General features: G+C 38.6%; 2 protein-coding genes across 6 annotated transcripts; both read left to right on the top strand.

Moving 5' to 3' along the window:
* Positions 1-1,668: 1,668 nt before the first annotated feature.
* On the top strand, positions 1,669-12,215 carry zbtb17 (zinc finger and BTB domain containing 17). 5 transcript variants are annotated; one of them, XM_032570391.1, is made up of 16 exons: positions 1,669-1,761; positions 1,878-1,972; positions 2,698-2,948; positions 3,069-3,257; positions 4,589-4,909; positions 4,988-5,071; positions 5,491-5,744; positions 7,239-7,381; positions 7,469-7,769; positions 7,851-7,938; positions 8,720-8,836; positions 8,973-9,093; positions 9,935-10,065; positions 10,175-10,435; positions 10,527-10,616; positions 11,346-12,215. In XM_032570391.1, exons 3-16 carry the CDS (start codon positions 2,744-2,746, stop codon positions 11,753-11,755), a joined length of 2,715 nt encoding a protein of 904 aa, XP_032426282.1. In that variant the 5' UTR covers positions 1,669-1,761; positions 1,878-1,972; positions 2,698-2,743; the 3' UTR covers positions 11,756-12,215. The 5 variants fall into 5 exon arrangements, with proteins under 5 accessions (XP_032426282.1, XP_032426285.1, XP_032426284.1 ...); XM_032570394.1 differs by lacking the exon at positions 1,878-1,972 and having other exon boundaries at positions 1,672-1,761; XM_032570393.1 differs by lacking the exon at positions 1,878-1,972 and having other exon boundaries at positions 1,672-1,833; positions 10,557-10,616.
* A 523-nt stretch (positions 12,216-12,738) lies between these two features.
* Positions 12,739-17,956, top strand: ddost (dolichyl-diphosphooligosaccharide--protein glycosyltransferase subunit (non-catalytic)). Its single transcript, XM_032570397.1, has 11 exons — positions 12,739-12,999; positions 13,692-13,802; positions 13,919-14,005; positions 14,091-14,194; positions 14,283-14,377; positions 14,691-14,784; positions 16,391-16,539; positions 16,647-16,794; positions 16,873-16,993; positions 17,093-17,199; positions 17,380-17,956. The coding sequence occupies exons 1-11, from the start codon at positions 12,768-12,770 to the stop codon at positions 17,527-17,529; spliced, it is 1,398 nt and encodes a 465-aa protein (XP_032426288.1). The 5' UTR covers positions 12,739-12,767; the 3' UTR covers positions 17,530-17,956.
* The last annotated feature ends 204 nt before the right edge of the window (positions 17,957-18,160 follow it).

Genomic DNA, 18,160 nt, shown 5'->3' with positions numbered 1-18,160 from the left:
CATAACTTCACTGACTCACAAACATAATTCAACAGCTCTTTTAATACCTATTATATTATTATTATTATTATTATTATTATTATTATTATTATTATTATTATTATTATTATTGTATCCCTGCCACACAGGTACACATTTGCCTTTTGCTTCAGTGGCATCAGAAGACATGAGTCCATGGAAAATTAATATTGTAGCAGACACAAGTTTTTCATAAGCTAATCTGTCCAAACACTGCTAAAAAAAAGAGCCACAACTTTCAGACACCATGTAAAAACATACGTACACAGCACAGTTACACACCTCAGCATAACACAAAAAGTGAAACGGACGTCATGACCTAGTTTTTGATTGCTTCAGCAACTACTTCTCTGACCACTGGGGCACTCACAGCGCCTTCAAATTTCATATGCAGATGGTCAGTTGATCCTTAAATATAAACAAACATAATCTAAATGGTGATGTGTTAATAATCACCCCATCCTCACACTGCAGGGCACAGCCTTGATCCCAACACACATGCCCTATTCAGAATCGATGCACACATGCCTCAAATCAGTCTCTCTTTTCAAACAATATTAATTCTGATGTGTCATCCATACTAATTTATTGTATTTTTTTGTGTGATAAAACTTGCAATAAACATGACAACAAATAAATACAAATTTCTGTTTTGCTTCTTTCTTTTTTTTTACAGAATATATCAGCAAAGAGGTCACTCAAATGAAAATAAACTTACCAAATTTTATTTCATGATCAATTTTTAAAAAAATATGCAACATCAAGCATCATTATTATGTTTCTTCACGCTCTATTTTAGGACATATTTACAAATTTCTCATTTCAGCTCAGTAGTTTAAAACTGCAATATGTTGATTTTCATTTGAGTGGAGTCAGAAAACAATTGCCCCAAAGCTAAAGCTTATCACGAACACCACATGACTCTCTCCTCCATCCAATTTATTACAGTCTGCCTGGTACAGTTTAGCATACAACTGGTTGGAGCCTTTCCTAGTTCACAGGAAGTGACAACCACAAGGCCAGTTATTTGCAAAATCGATCTGAAACTGAAAAATGATTTAGTAACTGCTTTTATCATGTACCCTCTACTCATGTTGTGATAAAATTGAAAGAAGCTATTCAAAGTGAAAATGTTAAAAAAGCATTTGTTGCACAGCACCCTCCAAGCTTATTGAAAATGTGAACAAATATTAAAACAGGTATGTTTTATTGCAGTAGCACGATTTAGCTCAAAATGGCTTGGAAAAATCTATATAAAATGACACAAAATTAGTATTATTCAGAGCAACAGTGGCTCAGGAGGTAGGGATTAGACTTGCTGGGTTGCTGGTTCAAACCCCTGCTTGGCCTCTCTGTCTTGCTCTCTAACTATATATATATATATATATATATATATATATATATATATATATATATATATATATATATATATATATATATATGTACAGAGAGAGAGATCCTTCCATCCATTTTCTGTACACACTTGTCCCTAGTGGGGTCGGGAGGGTTGCTGGTGCCTATCTTACTTAAATATAGATGGCCGATTTTATTAACAATAATTTACGAATCATTTTGCGCCATCTTGTGGTCATTGTTTGCCTAACAAATGCTCCTACTGCGCCTGCTCGTCTGGCACATCCGGTCGGTCCCTATCAATCGATCAGAGAGAAAAAGATGGCGGTGGGTGTACTACGCAAGAAAGGATCGATCACCGAAAAACTCGATTGGGTTCGTTTTTTTCTTGTGAGTTAGAAACCAAACACTACCACGTAAATTACTACTGTGAAGCCGAAGTGAAGAGGTCGCAACAAATTGGTAATTATGGAATTTTCCTTCTCATGTAACAATGGCGCTGAAAGAGGGCTTAGAGACGGAGCTAGCCGTGAAAACAACAAGACAGGAGGACAGGCCTGACTCTCCGCTCCGACATCTTGTTTCTTCACTACACATGCATGTAGGCACGCTAAATTAATCCCTGATAGCAAAGCTGCTAGGATGGAGGAATTGTAATCGATGCGTTGCACTGTCAAACCTAAACTGTTTACTTTAATGTACTGTATTCATGTTTATGTCTGTAAGCATGTGCTTAACCACTAGGACAAAAGTTGAACTTTAGTGTATTGCCACTCGTGTTTTTGCTGGTATTTCTCACATTGCGCTCTATGCTTTTGTTGGCTGTAATGTGTTATTGTTTATTAAAACTTTCATTATAATAAAAAAACTAAAGAAAACCTGTACTCATTCCACTAATTGTGTGGTATGAATTATGAATAGGGTTACGACAAGGTGTTCAGAGCAATTATTAATAAACAATGGTTTTTGCTCCTCTGTTTAAATGATCCCCAATGTAAAATTTATTTAGTCAATTAATTTTGACTTGTTTACTTTAGGTTACATTTTCTTTTCGTTTTAGTATATACACTTAGATGTATATCTGTTTTATGTCCCTATTTTCAATCATTTGTTAAACTTGTCTTTTTTTTAACTTGTATATCTATTCTTTGAGATATTTACTTTATAATTGTATTTATTTGTCATTGTTGTGTATTTTTATTAAAATTTACACCATTCAGCTTTTTTCTTACATAAATATAGACTCATACAGGGTGAACAATTCACATTAACTGAAATGAGTTCAGGTAAAATTAAGAAGCTTAAGCCTTTCTTTTGTTGCTTCAGACACACAGCGGCTGAGCTCTGTCTTCGCCCTTTGACCCTGACAGCAATGGAGTTCCCGTGGCACAGCGGGGAGGTTCTGGAGCAGCTCAACCGGCAGCGTAAGCAGGGGCTGCTTTGTGACTGCACCTTCGTGGTGGACGGCGTGGACTTCAAGGCCCACAAAGCCGTGCTGGCAGCATGCAGCGTCTACTTCCGAACCCTTTTCTTGGACCAGAAGGATGTGGTGCATTTGGACATCAGCAATGCCGCTGGTAGGATCCGATTGTGATGTGGAAACTTTCTGACTATTTTAGAAGCAACTACGGCTGCTTATTTGTCATCGGCTCCTAACCAAATCTTGTATTTCTCTGTGTTTTCTTTTCCTTATGCAGGTTTGGGTCATGTCCTAGACTTTATGTACACCTCCAAACTGTGCTTAAATCCCAACAACATTGAGGACGTGCTCTCTGTTGCCCACTTCCTGCAGATGCAGGAAATCATAAATGCTTGTTCTGCATATCAGTCGATGTCAAATCAACCTCCATCCATCATAACTCTGGATCTTCCTGATGATCAACCAGGTCTTTAAGTATTTGACTGTTTGTGTGTGTTGAGAAGCTGAGAATAATCAGATTAAGGCTGCACAATTTGAGTTGTAAAGCTAATGCTGAGCGTTGGGATGATACACTTCTTTAAGGCAGTCATATAAAGAGGTTTGTATCACTAAGCAGTAGAAAATAACTGTATTTAGTCATATTTTCAAATGTTTTGACACGACGCTTTTGTTGGACAGTGGAGAAAATTGTAAAACTAAATCCTGACAATACAAACCATTATAAGAAATTTATCATGATAAATAGTAATACGATGAATACCAATTGCAGTAACAGTTGCATTTGATGTATTGTGCAGCTCTACATTAGATGACTTTATGTACTCTGAATTTTGCTCTGTACCAGAAAACCCTGTTGTCTTGTAGAGAGAGTTTGTTGATGAACCAAAATGCAGAAAGGAGTTGGAACATGGATCATGTTGAAAGTTTTAAAGAAAAAACAAAAACTTACAACAACAAAAACAAGCCATGGAGCCAGAGCAGAACTACATTAACAGGAACAACAGGGAGGCAGCAGGATAAACAGGATTTAACAGGAGGAACCAGCAAGGCGTGTGAGCAGGAGAAGGGTTTAAATACTATGAGGGTGAATTCTGGAACAAAAGTGCCTGGGCTGATTAGCTAATGGGTTGCAGGTGTGAGGAGAGACCAGTGAGGTGGACAAAGGAGGGGGAAAGAGGAACCAACAGGGAAACTGACTAGACCCCAGGATGGGAGTCAGTGGGGCTTAATGAAGTAAATGGATGAAGGAAAAAAAAAAGAAATCAATACAAGGAAATAACAGCAGCAAAGAGTCCAAATAACACAGGTTATGACACCTGTAGATGAATGTTCGGCTAGTGGTTTTAAGCTCGAGACCACTTGGCTTTAAGTGGCCTTAAAAAAATTTGGGCTTTGGGCCACTCAAAGTCTGGAAAAGTCAGCAAAGTCGATTCATTCCTGTAGTCCCTCAAATTCTGCTGAATTACAAATAATGCTGTAAAGAACAGTTGGTTCACACTGATGCCAGTTGTCGCCATTGCTGCTGTTCAGCGTGGCACAACAAGGGGTAATTACTTTTTCACAAGGGGACAGGATTTGGTGTATAGCTTTTTCATTTTAACAGTAGAAGCAGCATTTGAAAACCGCATTTTGTATTTACTACATTTGTTTAATCTGAAGTGTAAAGGTATAAATATATGTACATTTTTGTTTTTACATTAGATCATCTTACAGTCTGCGGCTTAAATTTGAATCTTTGTTTTTCCATCATATCTTTATACCCTAACACATCTGGTCTCATATCTCCTAACAAACCAGGTGAAAAGGCAGGTGGAAGAGAACAGAAAGAAAATCAGCTGTCAGAAGTTGCAGGACAAGCGGAGGAGTTTCCGTCTGGCACACCGACAGAAGATCTCAAGAACTCACAGAGTGAGGATGTGAACGGAGACATTTCTGCTGATCCGGAACAAACCGCTTCTCAGCCGAATCCCATCAGAAAGCACCCGGGCCGGGGAAGACCCCCCAAAAGCTCTCAGGTTTCTGCACAGAAGACGGTGTCGGTGAAGGAGGAAGAGGACGGTTCTTTGGCAAACGCGACAGGATTTCAGGACGACCCCTCGGATACTGACTACGCACCCAGTAAAAACATTTTTATAAGATTTTAAGGTCCACAAATTTGCACTTATCAAATCTTATAACCGGGTCATTTATCTGCAGAACCTCAGTCGAGATCTTCAGGCAGCTACTTGAACTCGCGTGGAAGAAGGATCAGAAAACCTGCTCGACGTAGGAGTTCACCTGGTGAGCTGTGTGCTTGTACCAGCTTCCTTTGATATTTACTAGGCTGTCTGCGTTTTACATCTTAAATCAAGCGTCATTAAATGAATCTAAGACCTTAAAGTGTCTTAAATTTATTTAAAAAATGCAAGTTGACCTTGAAAACGTTAATTACAGGTCTTGTCATGGCAGGGCTATTTAATCTTGTATGTATTATGTAGTTCTTTATTTTCTCGCTGCACATTTATATATGCACATTTTTATGACATTAGTCTTAAGTTTCATTCATAAAGGTCTTAAAAAGTGTTTAGTTTGAGTTGGTGAAACCTCCAGAAACCCTGTCTAAACTCGGGACAAAAATGTATAGCATGGAACTGTTTTACTTTTTGTCTTTTGATTATAAGACAAAACGCCTTACATGCTTTTGATTATAATCTTTCCAGAAAATGACTTGGAAGACGAAGGTCCATCGAAGGAAAAAAAGGAGAAAAGGGCGAGGGAGGACGAAGAGATGGCGGACAGACAGGAACTACATGATGGGGAGGCCAGTGAGGGAGAGGAGGTGGAAGAGGCAGAAGACGACATCGAACTGCAAGGGGAAGGAGACAGCGAGGAAGACGGAAGACCATCTCAGGCATCATCTATGAGCAACCGAACCGAATCGAAGCCGTACAGCTCCGTGACGCACAAATGTGGGGTGAGACATAAAGCGTTTGCAGGAAGTGGCGTTCTGACCGTGTCTGACTTTAATCTTTCTTAACACTATTCATCCAACTTGAACTTTTGTATTTTATTGGGAATTTAGATGAAAGTATAAAACAAAGTTGTGAGTAATTGTGACGTGGAAGAAAATTACATCATGGTTTTCCAAATTTTTTAATGACTAAAAATCTAAAAAAAAAAAAAAAAGAAAGTCATGTACTTATTTTCAACTTACTCAAGCCGATGCTATCTGCCTTCCAGTTCACAGGATGTGTCTACATCCTGTGTCTACCAGCATCAATTTTGATGTGAGCATCGATTTTCGGGTATTGACGCAATTTCCCAGCTGCATTCAAGTTTGGAATTTGACTAGGCCATTGTTACGCATAAATATGCATTAATCTGAGCAAGCACACCTTCTTAAATGTATGCCTTAAACGCCTGACAGCAAACCGGATCTCTCACTGTTTTTTTTGTCTTGCTGCTCTTCCATGAAGAGTTGGGCCTTAGAAATAATGATTTTGTTCATAACTTCTCACACTTTACTTTTGGATCTCCAACTCCTCCAGAGCCACTTCTCTGATTAATGTTCTCCTTCACTTTCTTTACATTTGATGTGGACAGTTGGTTATGTTCCAGATGATGGATTGAGAAGAGCTAAAGTTTTTGGGGTATTGTTTTGTGACCCCACCCTGCTAGAATTTACACTGAAAGCTGTTTTTAGAATTTTATTTGTTTAAAAACATTGAAAACCATGTCTAATTTTACTTCTACAAATATGCATTACTTCATGCTGATCTATCAACTGTGTGCAGACGTCAGTCAGGGTGTATTCACAGGCTAGAAAGTTCAGTTCATTTGGGCAGGTGTGAATGCATAATCAAACTCTGATGAGGACCAAAAAAGCAAACTCTGATTCAAAAAACATGGGTCATTATTCAGTTGAAGTGAACACTGAACTCCAAGCGGACCGGAGACCGCTCCAAAAGCAAGAATGGACTATACTGCAGGCATTTTGGGTGAATGTCTAGAGCGTAAGCAGGAAAAACGGCTCGTGGTCTTTTACCAAAGACAAAAGAGAAATCGTACAACTGCTAAAATCTGACTCTACTCCATTTTTGTTTACATTTTGTGAAGAAGGAAATTGCGCTCAATGTCTTCTTCAGCGGTTTTCGTGTCGTTGTCTTCATTAATTCTTGGTGCAGCGCCACCACAGGCAAGAGGGGGAACAGGTTTTTCAAAGGGTCTGCGTTATTTGGCGCAGTGCAGAGAATGTGTACTGCACCAGCTAAAAATGTGGCAAATGTTGCAAGTTTAGTTGCCTATGAAACTGAATCAGTCGGAATATCAAGATTTTTTTCTTTTTTTAAATGCCAGATAAAAAAATAAGCTATTTGTTAGTTTAAACTCCATTGAGTTTTGCACACTGCATCATTCAGTTTCAGTGTCTTGTTTTTTTTATGTCAGCTCTTTTCTTTTATTCTTGTAGGACTGCGGGAAGAAATTTACCCACACAGGTAATTTCAAGAGACACATGCGTATCCACACTGGAGAAAAGCCATTCAGCTGTCGGGACTGCAACAAGGCTTTCTCTGACCCTGCCGCTTGCAAAGCCCACGAGAAAACACACAGGTGAGGTTCACATTTTCATACATTCTTCCACCTCTTTCTACTCAGTCAGCTTCATATCCTTTGTCGCACCATCGTCGCCCCCTGTAGCCCCCTGAAGCCGTACTGCTGCTCCACTTGTGGGAAGAGCTACCGGCAGGTCAGCCTGCTTAACCTGCACCGGAAACGGCACACGGGTGAAGCGCGCTACAGCTGTGACGTCTGTGGCAAGCTTTTCACCACTTCGGGGAATCTGAAGCGCCACCAGCTGGTGCACAGCGGGGAGAAGCCGTACCACTGCGACTTCTGTGGCAAAGCTTTCTCCGACCCCACCGCCAAGATGCGACACCTGGAGACCCATGATACGGAGAAAGGCAACAAGTGTCCGCACTGTGACAAACGCTTCAACCAGGTGACTGTATTGCATTATAAAGTAAGATTATTACATCTGCAGCTTTTTGTGACGCATATTTTATTTAATTTTTTTAACCAGGTAGGAAATCTGAAAGCTCACCTAAAGGTTCATATTGCAGACGGGCCCCTGAAGTGCAAGGAGTGCGGCAAACAGTTCACCACTTCAGGTAAAGAAAGAAATTGTTTTTTAAGAAAATGTTTTTAAATAAGTAAAAAAAAAATAGTAACAAAATCTTTACTGGGAACATTGGTGTTTTTGCTGAAACTGCATTGTCCCTGGAACTTCATCACGTTTTTTTACACCATTGTAGTGCTGAAATGTGAAGTTTAAGGTTAAAAATACAGGATATTCAAAAATATGTAAATTGTGGATTTTGTTTGTATTTAGGTCCCTGAGAAGAGTTTAGATCAAACCCAACCCAATCCGACCTGATTAACTTTAATTACAGGTTCACACTTAGTCTCTGCTCGCTTACGAAACATGGAACTGCCTTCCATGTTTGAACGTGAGGAGAAGTTTTGATTACAATCATTACAAGTTTTGAGAAGAAAGACATGAAGTCCTGGTTTCAAAATAGAAATGTAAGCAAAAGTATTAAAAGTTTTGAGAACAAAAGACATGAAATCCTGCTTTCAGACTAAAAGTGTGTGCTCTTGGATTATGGCAGAAAAATTCCCCCATGGGCTGAATATTATTCAGATTATTCCAGTTTACTGGTGCACCCCTAGTATGTGTATTGATCAATGAACCAAACTTGGAGCCAGTATTGGGGGGGGGGGGGGGGGGGAATGTAAAACATATGTATTCATAAAATCAGCACTTTTCATAATTGAATGTCTCATATGTTTAAGTTTTCTAAAACGTCATTTTTAAACAAAGTTGGCATCATTGTTTGGTTTCTTTGAATCATCTGATCTCACCTTTGTGGGTTGGTGTGTGCTTTTCAGGCAATCTGAAAAGACACCTGCGTGTTCACAGCGGGGAGAAACCATACGTGTGTTCGCACTGTCAGAGAGCTTTCAGTGATCCCGGAGCTCTGCAGCGCCACGAGCGCATTCACACAGGTAATCCTGTCACTTTCTGAACTGTTATTCTTTGCTTTATCAGCTACATTTTCTCATTTTCTTTATTCCCCAAAGAAATCCCAAATTAATGTTGATTATTTCCCACCAACATGAGACAGTGTTGTATGTATTACAGGAGAAAAACCCTGCGTCTGTCTTGTGTGCGGCAAGGCTTTTACTCAAGCCAGCTCCCTCATTGCTCATGTCCGGCAGCACACCGGGGAGAAGCCCTACGTCTGTGATCGCTGCGGCAAAAGGTGAGATTTAAGCCCTATGTCAGTGTGGAAATAATTTGCACGTGTTTTATTTTGCATTTAACTAAGCTTGGAAATCTGAGATTTTTCAATGATGATAGATGTGAAAGAGAAAACAGAAAAGTAAAGACATCTTGAAATATTCTGTAAAAGGACAGAATGTAAACATGTTTTTTTCTGATCTATGTTTAATTAGAGATGCAGCAAACCAAAATTAATATCTGTATCGGTCCAGATATTGATCAAAATTCTAGATCGGATATTGTGACAATTGGGTAGATCTATTCAAGCTTTGCGTTTTGTGCTCTGAGCAACTATTTACTATTTATTCTACATTATATTTAGAATTTCTAATGTCACTTTCTGAACCATTTGAAAGTAGGTTTGTTGCAGTTTAGTTTTTACATGTTTGACCAAGGAAGTCACCCAATTGTTTTAGTCAGTTTCTTTATTTATTTTACATTGGCTGCTATACTCCTAATTGCACTGACTGAACAAATTAAAGTTGAGCTGATTTTACATTTTTGACCAAGTTTGTACTTGAGTGTGCTGTACTGGTACAGAGTTAGCAAATAAATTTGCAATTCAGTACATTTATGTCTCTATTTAAAAAAAGAACAATGTTTTAAGTCGATTCAGTTTTTCTGTATCCGATTGTATCAGCCGATGCTAGACCTCAGATATCAATATTGAAGTGAAAAAAGTGGATCGGCGCATATTTATGTTTAATGATATAATATTTCATCTTCTGCAATAAAGAGTAGGTCAAATTGACCCCAACAAGACTTCTACAGCTATGTTCTCTCTGCCCATCCTGACCTGTTCCAACTTAATTCCTCAACAGGTTTGTGCAGTCCAGCCAGTTGGCAAATCACATTCGACACCACGACAACGTGCGACCACACAAGTGCCAGATGTGCAACAAGGCATTTGTGAACGTGGGGGATTTATCCAAACACATCATCATTCACACAGGTAAGAACTAACTTGGCTACGAAACTCAGTTTAGAGTAACGCTGGAAATCTGTAGGCTACTTCCTCTGAAAACATTCTGGCTTGTAAAATTTCGTCCGTCTGGTTCCAGGTGAAAAACCGTTTCTTTGTGATAAATGCGGCCGTGGCTTTAACCGGGTGGACAACCTGCGCTCCCATGTTAAGACCGTTCACCACGGCAAAGCCGGCATGAAGAGGCTGGTGCTGACGGGGGGAACCATCGAAGAAGTTAGCGACGACTGTGCGGAAGCTGGGTCTTCGGATGAGATCAAGATAGTCACTGTTACCACAGAGGACATTGTCACCCTTACGGCCGAGGCCCTGGCAGGAAGTGCTGTGGCTCAGCTCACGGGTCAGTATCTTTCTCTGAACAATGCCTCAGACAGTAGGCGCCATCTTTTATAGGAAATGAAGATAGACGCTTGTCCTGTTCTGGTTAACAGTCCTCCCAGTGACTGCCTCGGTGTCTGCAGATGAAACGGAGGCTTTGAAAGCTGAAATCACCAAGGCAGTAGAGAAGGTGCAAGAAGAAGGTAAAATCTGAACTGTTCTTTATCTCTTAAAATTTGAAAAACTTCAGATAAACTGTAAACAGTGATTCCATAATCCTATGATTCTTCCATACAAAGTTGGTTCATGTTTTGTGGGGAAAAAGTCACATTTTTCTTACACTTGCAGTGACTTGCAAAAGAATTCATACACTTGTAATTTTTCCACAGTTTGCCTGGTTACAACCAGTTTCACTGGGATTTTATGTGATATACTAACAAATGAAAGGGACACATGGTTTTCATTATTTTTTTTTTAATACTTATTTTTACGGGATGTAAAATGAAAACATTTTGTGGTAATGAATAAATAAATTAGCTCTTTTGAGGGTAAAATAATTGTTTAGAATTATTTATTATTTGAAAAATTTGTCAGTACACAAAAATGTTGAAAACCTTGAATCATTTTCCCATTCCTACACTACATCAACCTAATATCTAAAGATTTCAACAAGAAACCATAACCCGCATTTTACTACCATTATATTGTAAGTTACTACGTTTAACATAATTAGATTTAATCATCAGCATCAACCATAAACACAGGAAGCTGGAGGATGAAAACTGGTTGAAAATTGTGATATTTCATGTCTTAACATTTTTTTTAAATAGATTTTAAAAAACAAAACTTAACAATAGGCCTTTATATCTTACAAAATGACATACAATTAGAGACATGATTTGGAATGACAGTGTAAATTTTCTTCTGCTCAGACCCCAACACCGAGATCCTGTATGCTTGCGACTCATGCGGCGATAAATTTCTGGACGCCACCTCTTTGGCTCAGCATGTTCGGATCCACACGGCCCAAGCCTTGGTCATGTTTCAGGCAGATTCCGACTTCTACCAGTACACCGCGGCAGCCGCCACCGGAGAGGTGGATGATGCTGCTGCCGCTGCAATCTGGCAACCTGCGCCCGGACAAGTTATTCAGCAAGAAGAGCTGATCTTCCGTACGGACGAAGAAGAGGGGAAATCAGAGGGGATGCATGGAGAGCAAGTGTCAGAGACTGTCATTCATGTGGAGGAGGCGGTTGAAGTGGAAGAAACTACTTCTGAGCACCAAACAAATGAGAGGGATGGAGAAGAAGAAAAGGAAGAGAATGTTAAAAGTAAAGATTAGACGTAGTGGAACAGGTTCGTCTGTGATGTATAAAATGTTGCTTTTGTTAGAAATCTAATTTATACGAGAGGAAATTAGGATATTATGTTTCTTGATGAATTATACATTAGGTTATAACATGATGTTTAAAGAAAACTAATCTGGATTCAATCATTTTAAATAAAATGTATTTTAACCTAATTTAATCTTTAGTGATGCATTTGCTTTACTCTTTACAGCAATAGTTTGGTAAAGAGTTGCAGAGATGATTAAACAAGTTTGTATAGTTTGTTTGTTTTAAGACTGAAATGTAGGACTGTGTTTTGTCCTTTTATGCTAGATTGTAAATCTAATAGAGACTCGTATTTTTCCATTTTTTGATTAAATATCTACTCTTTCTTCAAACGTGCACTGTGTTTCACTGTGCTTAGTGTACAGTGCTTAATTTAGGATTGGTAAATAAACATGAGTCTACTGAAGACTTAAGTGAGAGTTAAGAACCTTTAGCATACAAGGTTTGAATTTTTTTTTTTTTTGTATTTTTTTTTTAGCAGGTTTCACCCATCCTGTGCTTGCATAATTGCAAGAAAGTCCTAATATATCAGATTTATAATCCCGTAGTTTTGAGCTGATTTCAAGGTGTTTTACTCTTTATTTGATATGTTTATTTTGCCACCTGTAAAAATAATTTGCAGTAAATATGTGTTGACTTGCTCAGACTTGGTGGATCATTAAAGAATCACTTCTGTTTGATATGCAAAATTCTTTATTTTTTATTTATTTTTGGCTTAGTTCAAGAATAACATGTACAATTTGAACTTATTTCTATAAAATTATGCGACAATAACAGATAATATTTAATAAGTGTGGCAATTTAAATTCCTTCTTTCCATACTCCTAATAAATAACACTAACTTAATTTCATTGGTGGAGTTGCTGTCAGCCCCGACGCGTTCCTTCCTGTGATTGGCTGGATGTTGGGGTCAAAGTTGAGTATACCTCCGCTAACGCTGACGTCGACTTGTGTAGCAAAATGGCGGCGTTTACAGCAGTAAGGCAGGCGGACCGGTTCGGTTCTTTATTATCTAAAAGGCGAACCGGAATGAAGACGACAAGATGCTGGACGCTTTTGGACTGCAGTGTCCTCGTGTTGCTTTCGTTGGCCTCCATGCTGCACTGCGCTATGGCTGACGGGAAAACGCTGGTGCTACTGGACAACCTCAACATCAAAGACACCCATTCAATCTTCTTCCGCAGTCTGGCAGGTCAGTCAAACGATGGCATAACTTTACATTTGTAGTTTTAGCATCATAAACCCAATTAGTCCCACCTGTGTGCGGTTTTAAAGCGTTTTCTAGACCATTTGAAAATGCTTGGACAGAACTGCTTCCGTCATTCAGCACAGCATGGCTGCTAACCTTTGCTAAACCAGTTTTGGTTGCCACCAAATTCCATTAAAAACACTATTAAATTTCGGTACAATATGTAGCGTAACTAAGCTCAAACATACTCGATCAGGGTTAATGTTTCCGAGTGCAATTAAAAGACTTCCTCACAGATAAATCTCAATTTGTATTATAGACCATATAATTTACTGTGCAGAGTTTCCTGCTAAATCACAAATGAAAGAGATAATTGTCAATAATAATTGTCAGTAGCAGCTGATCAACTAAATATTTTTAATGTTCTTCATTCAAATGCGCAGTGCACAGAATTAATACATCTCTGTTTCTGTTGTTCACAACATTTCCAAAAACAAATGGATAATTCAGAACGGAAGAAAAAAATTACTACTTGTTATACGTGCGTTACAGTATTTACTTAGAGGCATTTCTATACATTGATTGCTTTTAGCTGCAAAATAATGGTTGAGGGAGATTCAGAGGTCTCCACAAACCTTAATTTACCAAAGGAGTAGAGAAAAAGGAAAAACAGAAACTTGTTTTATTTTTTCCAGATCGTGGATTTGACCTCACATTCAAGACCGCTGATGACCCCTCTCTGTCCTTGATCAAATATGGGCAATTCCTCTACGACCACCTAATAATCTTCGCACCGTCAGTTGAAGGTGAATTTCACTTGGCTTTTTATACCTCGTGTTAACTTTTTAACATGAGAAGAAGTTTTTAACTTTAAAAACTTTTAAGTTTTTAAAGTTTACATTTTTTCTGGTTGTTTTTGCAGACTTTGGTGGAAATATAAACTTGGAGACAATAACATCCTTCATTGATGGTGGAGGCAACGTCCTGATCGCTGCAAGTTCAGATATTGGTCAGTCGACAGATAAAATATTTACTTTATAATTAATATATACTTGTTGAAATGCACATTATTCATAGTAATTCCTGTAATGCAGGGGACCCTCTGAGGGAGCTGGGTAGTGAGTGTGGCATTGAGTTTGATGAGGAAAAAACGGCTGTTATTGACCACCACAACTATGATGTTTCTGATCCTGGAGAGGTAAACAGCTTGGTCTTCACAGTATTTATATTGATGCTGCTCCAATCCCAAGTTTTGACTCTCTTATTTTCTGGTTATTGGTTTCCAGCACACCCTGATTGTTGCCGACCCAGAGAACCTACTCAAAGCTGCCACGATTGTTGGCAAACCAACCAGCAAGCCTGTTCTATTTAAGGGTGTTGGGTAAGTAAAAAAAATAAAAATTAAAAATCAAATTGCAGTGTCTGCTTGTAAATTAAAGAAATTATTTTAATTGGAGTTGAATATACAAGAATGTTGGTTGAATAGTTTTCCCTTTCATGGTGGATTTTCAATTGGTTTTTTTTTCACCGATGAACTTGTAAAAACAACTTGTAACTAACCTGTCACTTAATTGAACGTGTAACTAATTTGTTAGTTTTGTATTAATTTGGAACTATAACTTTTTATTAAAAAAAAAAAGACTCTTATTTAGGAATGTGAAGCTTTAAATGAACCTTGTGATGTATCATTCCAGCATGGTTGCTGACCCAGACAACCCACTTGTCCTCGACATTCTCACTGGTTCTTCAACCTCTTACTCATATTTCCCCGACAGACCCATTTCTCAGGTAACACCACCTCTTACTGTCCGCTCTTTTTTTTTTTGTTTTTTTTTTAATTGAGACATTTTCTTAAATCTGAACTTTGCTCAAAAACACTGGATATATAAATCCAATATGATTACCAAGCCGCATCACCTAGAAACTAAACTACATCTAAACGTTGTGGTCCGATTCAAATTGTTTTGGAGATTATTTGCCCACGTACATAATATTCAGACTCTTACTTCTTGTAATGCTTTCTGAGATTCGTGTGGACATGCAGAATTAATATTCGACTATTTATTATTTAATATTTTCAGAATGTCATATAAGAGAAACCTTTGCATAAAGATGCATCAGTCAGTCTGCAAGAGAGCAGAATCATATTTTCCCTTGACTTCCTCGGTTCAGTGATCAGGAGGTAAATCACTACAAAAACAAAAATAAGCATTTCTTTTCTCCACAAATGAATTAAATTAACACTCCCAAGTGTTTCAAGTTTTTAAATGCATCAACAAAAAGCATATACTTACTGTATATTTTTTGAGTATAGCAACATTCAGATAAAGGTTAGTGATGAATGCTTTGGTGTAGAAATTGGCAGATCCTGATATTCCTTGATTTGCTGTTGGACTCAACTGCTAACTCTTTTGGATAACTTGCAGGACTGTCGCCTTTGTGTTTTATTTTTTTGAAAAAGCAAAGTACGGGCAGGTCAAACCTGCCCATAGAAATCAGTGTCAGCCAGGGAGACACAGATCAGTTATTCTCTTATTTGTCCATGGAAACAAATGTCACTTAAACGCTTTTTACATTAGCATTGTGGATGTTTTAAAATGACTAGTTTGTGGTTTTAATTCTTGTGACTCCAGTATATGTTGAGGGGCAGAAACTAAATGCGTGCGTCAAAGAGTACACTCTAGTTTTGAACTAGTAAAACCTAGATTTAGATTTTATTTTGTTCTGGTCAACTACAAAAGGAGAACATAGTGCACCCCATTGGATATAAAACAAAAAATCCATCTGTCTTGTAGCAATGCTGCTTGGCAAAAAATATATTTGGAAAGATTGTGAGTTTTCTGGACTTTTTTATTTTTTTTCATTGGTACTCCATTTGTAGTGAAAGTACATTTGCTGCTTGAGCAGCAGAATTGAATATATAACAATCTACTGATGCCAAGCTGCTTATTCTGCTATTGATTCTTGTTTGGTGTCATTTATGGGATTGGAAACCTGAATAAATGAATCATTTGGCAGTTAAAAATTTATTAATTCAACAAAATAGGATCACAGCAGAGTGTGGAACATTCATACACCACCTTGGAATGAAGCCTGGTCGCACTTTTGCAGAGGCAACATTTTGTTCTTCAGTTTACTACAAGCTGTTTGACCTCAGCAGTGACAAGCTTTTCCTGGGTGCAATCAGCACAATGCTTCTCAACCCACAAATCAACAAAACATTTAATTTCAGTTTTACTTCTTAAAATATGCCTTATTTGCTGTTTCATTCTCATAATCAGCCTCTTTTTTTAGGTTAAAGCTAACGATTTGAGGAGTGTATTTTGTTGTAGATGGCATGATATTTTCTGTTAGAAACTATGGGGTTGTTGAAGGGAGCTTTTTACCTCTGCAGTACCCCCATGCTGTGGGGAAGAACACACTGCTGATCGCCGGGCTGCAGGCCAGAAACAATGCCAGAGTGGTTTTCAGCGGCTCCCTGGACTTCTTCAGTGACGCCTTCTTCAACTCTGCAGTGCAGAAAGCAAGACCAGGCTCTCAAAGGTACACATCAGTTATTTTTGTTTTGTTGCTTATGTGAGACATTACTTAGATTTTTGGTCTTATAAACCCCCCCCAAAACTAACTTCCCTGTTGTCTGGGTTTCCCAGGCACGAGCAAACGGGGAACTTGGAGCTGGCTGTGTCTCTGTCCCGCTGGGTGTTTAAGGAGGCGGGAGTGCTTAGAGTGGGAGCCGTTACCCATCATCCTGTGGGAGAGACGGCTCCTCCTGCAGCGTACACAGTTACTGACCTTGTGGTGAGTTTAACAGCAATCGGTACAGTTTAAGGTTTGCATAAGTGAGGAGCTGTGGATGCGAATACAACCTTCTTTCAGGAATACAGCATTGTCATCGAGATGTTGTCCGAGGGCCGCTGGGTCCCCTTCGACGGCGACGATATTCAGCTCGAGTTTGTGAGGATCGACCCCTTTGTCAGAACTTATCTCAAGAAAAATGGTAAACTTGAACACATTCCATTATATAATGTATTTTTATTGCATAAATCTGTACGTTTTCTGTTGATTTTTACCGATATGTTTCATGGTTTTTCATCAGGAGGTAAATACAGCGTTCAGTTCAAGTTGCCCGACGTGTACGGAGTCTTCCAGTTCAAGGTGGACTACAACCGCCTGGGATACACACATCTCTACTCATCCACTCAGGCAAGCTCAATAAACTTAACCTACCTGGGTTTACACTCATCAAATTACTTGGATTGTTTGCGCTTTAAGAGATTACGTCACAAAGATTTTATTTGAAGTAATTTTCTGTTGGTTATCTTGCCCATGTATCCATAAAAGATGATTAGGATTTAATTATTCTGTACGACTTGTCCTCTGCAGGTTTCAGTCCGGCCCCTGCAGCACACTCAGTACGAGCGCTTCATTCCCTCAGCCTTCCCGTACTACGCCAGCGCCTTCTCCATGATGACAGGACTTTTCGTCTTCAGTGTAGTCTTCCTGCATATGAGAGAGAAGGAGAAGTCCGACTAAAGCAAAGACGACAAAAAGTGTGAAATTTTAAAGTGCGAGGGGAAGAATTGAAACTGAAGGTCCTTATGGGTCAAAGGTGTCATTTTGAGATTTTGTTCGTATTTTGTTAAGGGCATGTTGCTGGTGTGTGTGTGTCTGACGGGTGCTGTCTGCAATTTAATGCAGTAGTTTTTCTTTTCTTTTTTTTTTAAAGATGTATCTTAAAATCTCCCAGAGCCCCGTTTGTTGGGAAGTCGGTCCGCTTATGTATAAAATTTGCTCCACATTTGGCTAAAATATAAGAAAAAGCAGTTTCAAATCACTTAAATTTAATCTACTGTCTTCTCAGAAAATGCACTGAAAATGCCAACAATTTTTTTTGTTTTTGAAAAAAAAAATTGGAAAAGCTGCAGACCTCTTTGAAAATAAAATAACCACATTCCACTTGGCATGAGTTTGCGTTTTTATTACAAAACACACTGTGCCTGTGAAGAAATATTTATACCCATTGAGCTTCTTTTTACATTTTTATGTCACCTGTAATATGATACCCAAATCCAGTGAAACCAGTCGTCTTTACAAATTGCCATCTCATTATAAAAGAAGGAAGGCATCAGCCAGGAAGTTTGGAAGCATAGTTATGTTATAAACA

This window comes from Xiphophorus hellerii, chromosome 1 (genome assembly GCF_003331165.1).
Source record: "Xiphophorus hellerii strain 12219 chromosome 1, Xiphophorus_hellerii-4.1, whole genome shotgun sequence".
NCBI lineage: Eukaryota > Metazoa > Chordata > Actinopteri > Cyprinodontiformes > Poeciliidae > Xiphophorus > Xiphophorus hellerii.
This window is presented reverse-complemented; position numbering and strand designations above follow the sequence as displayed.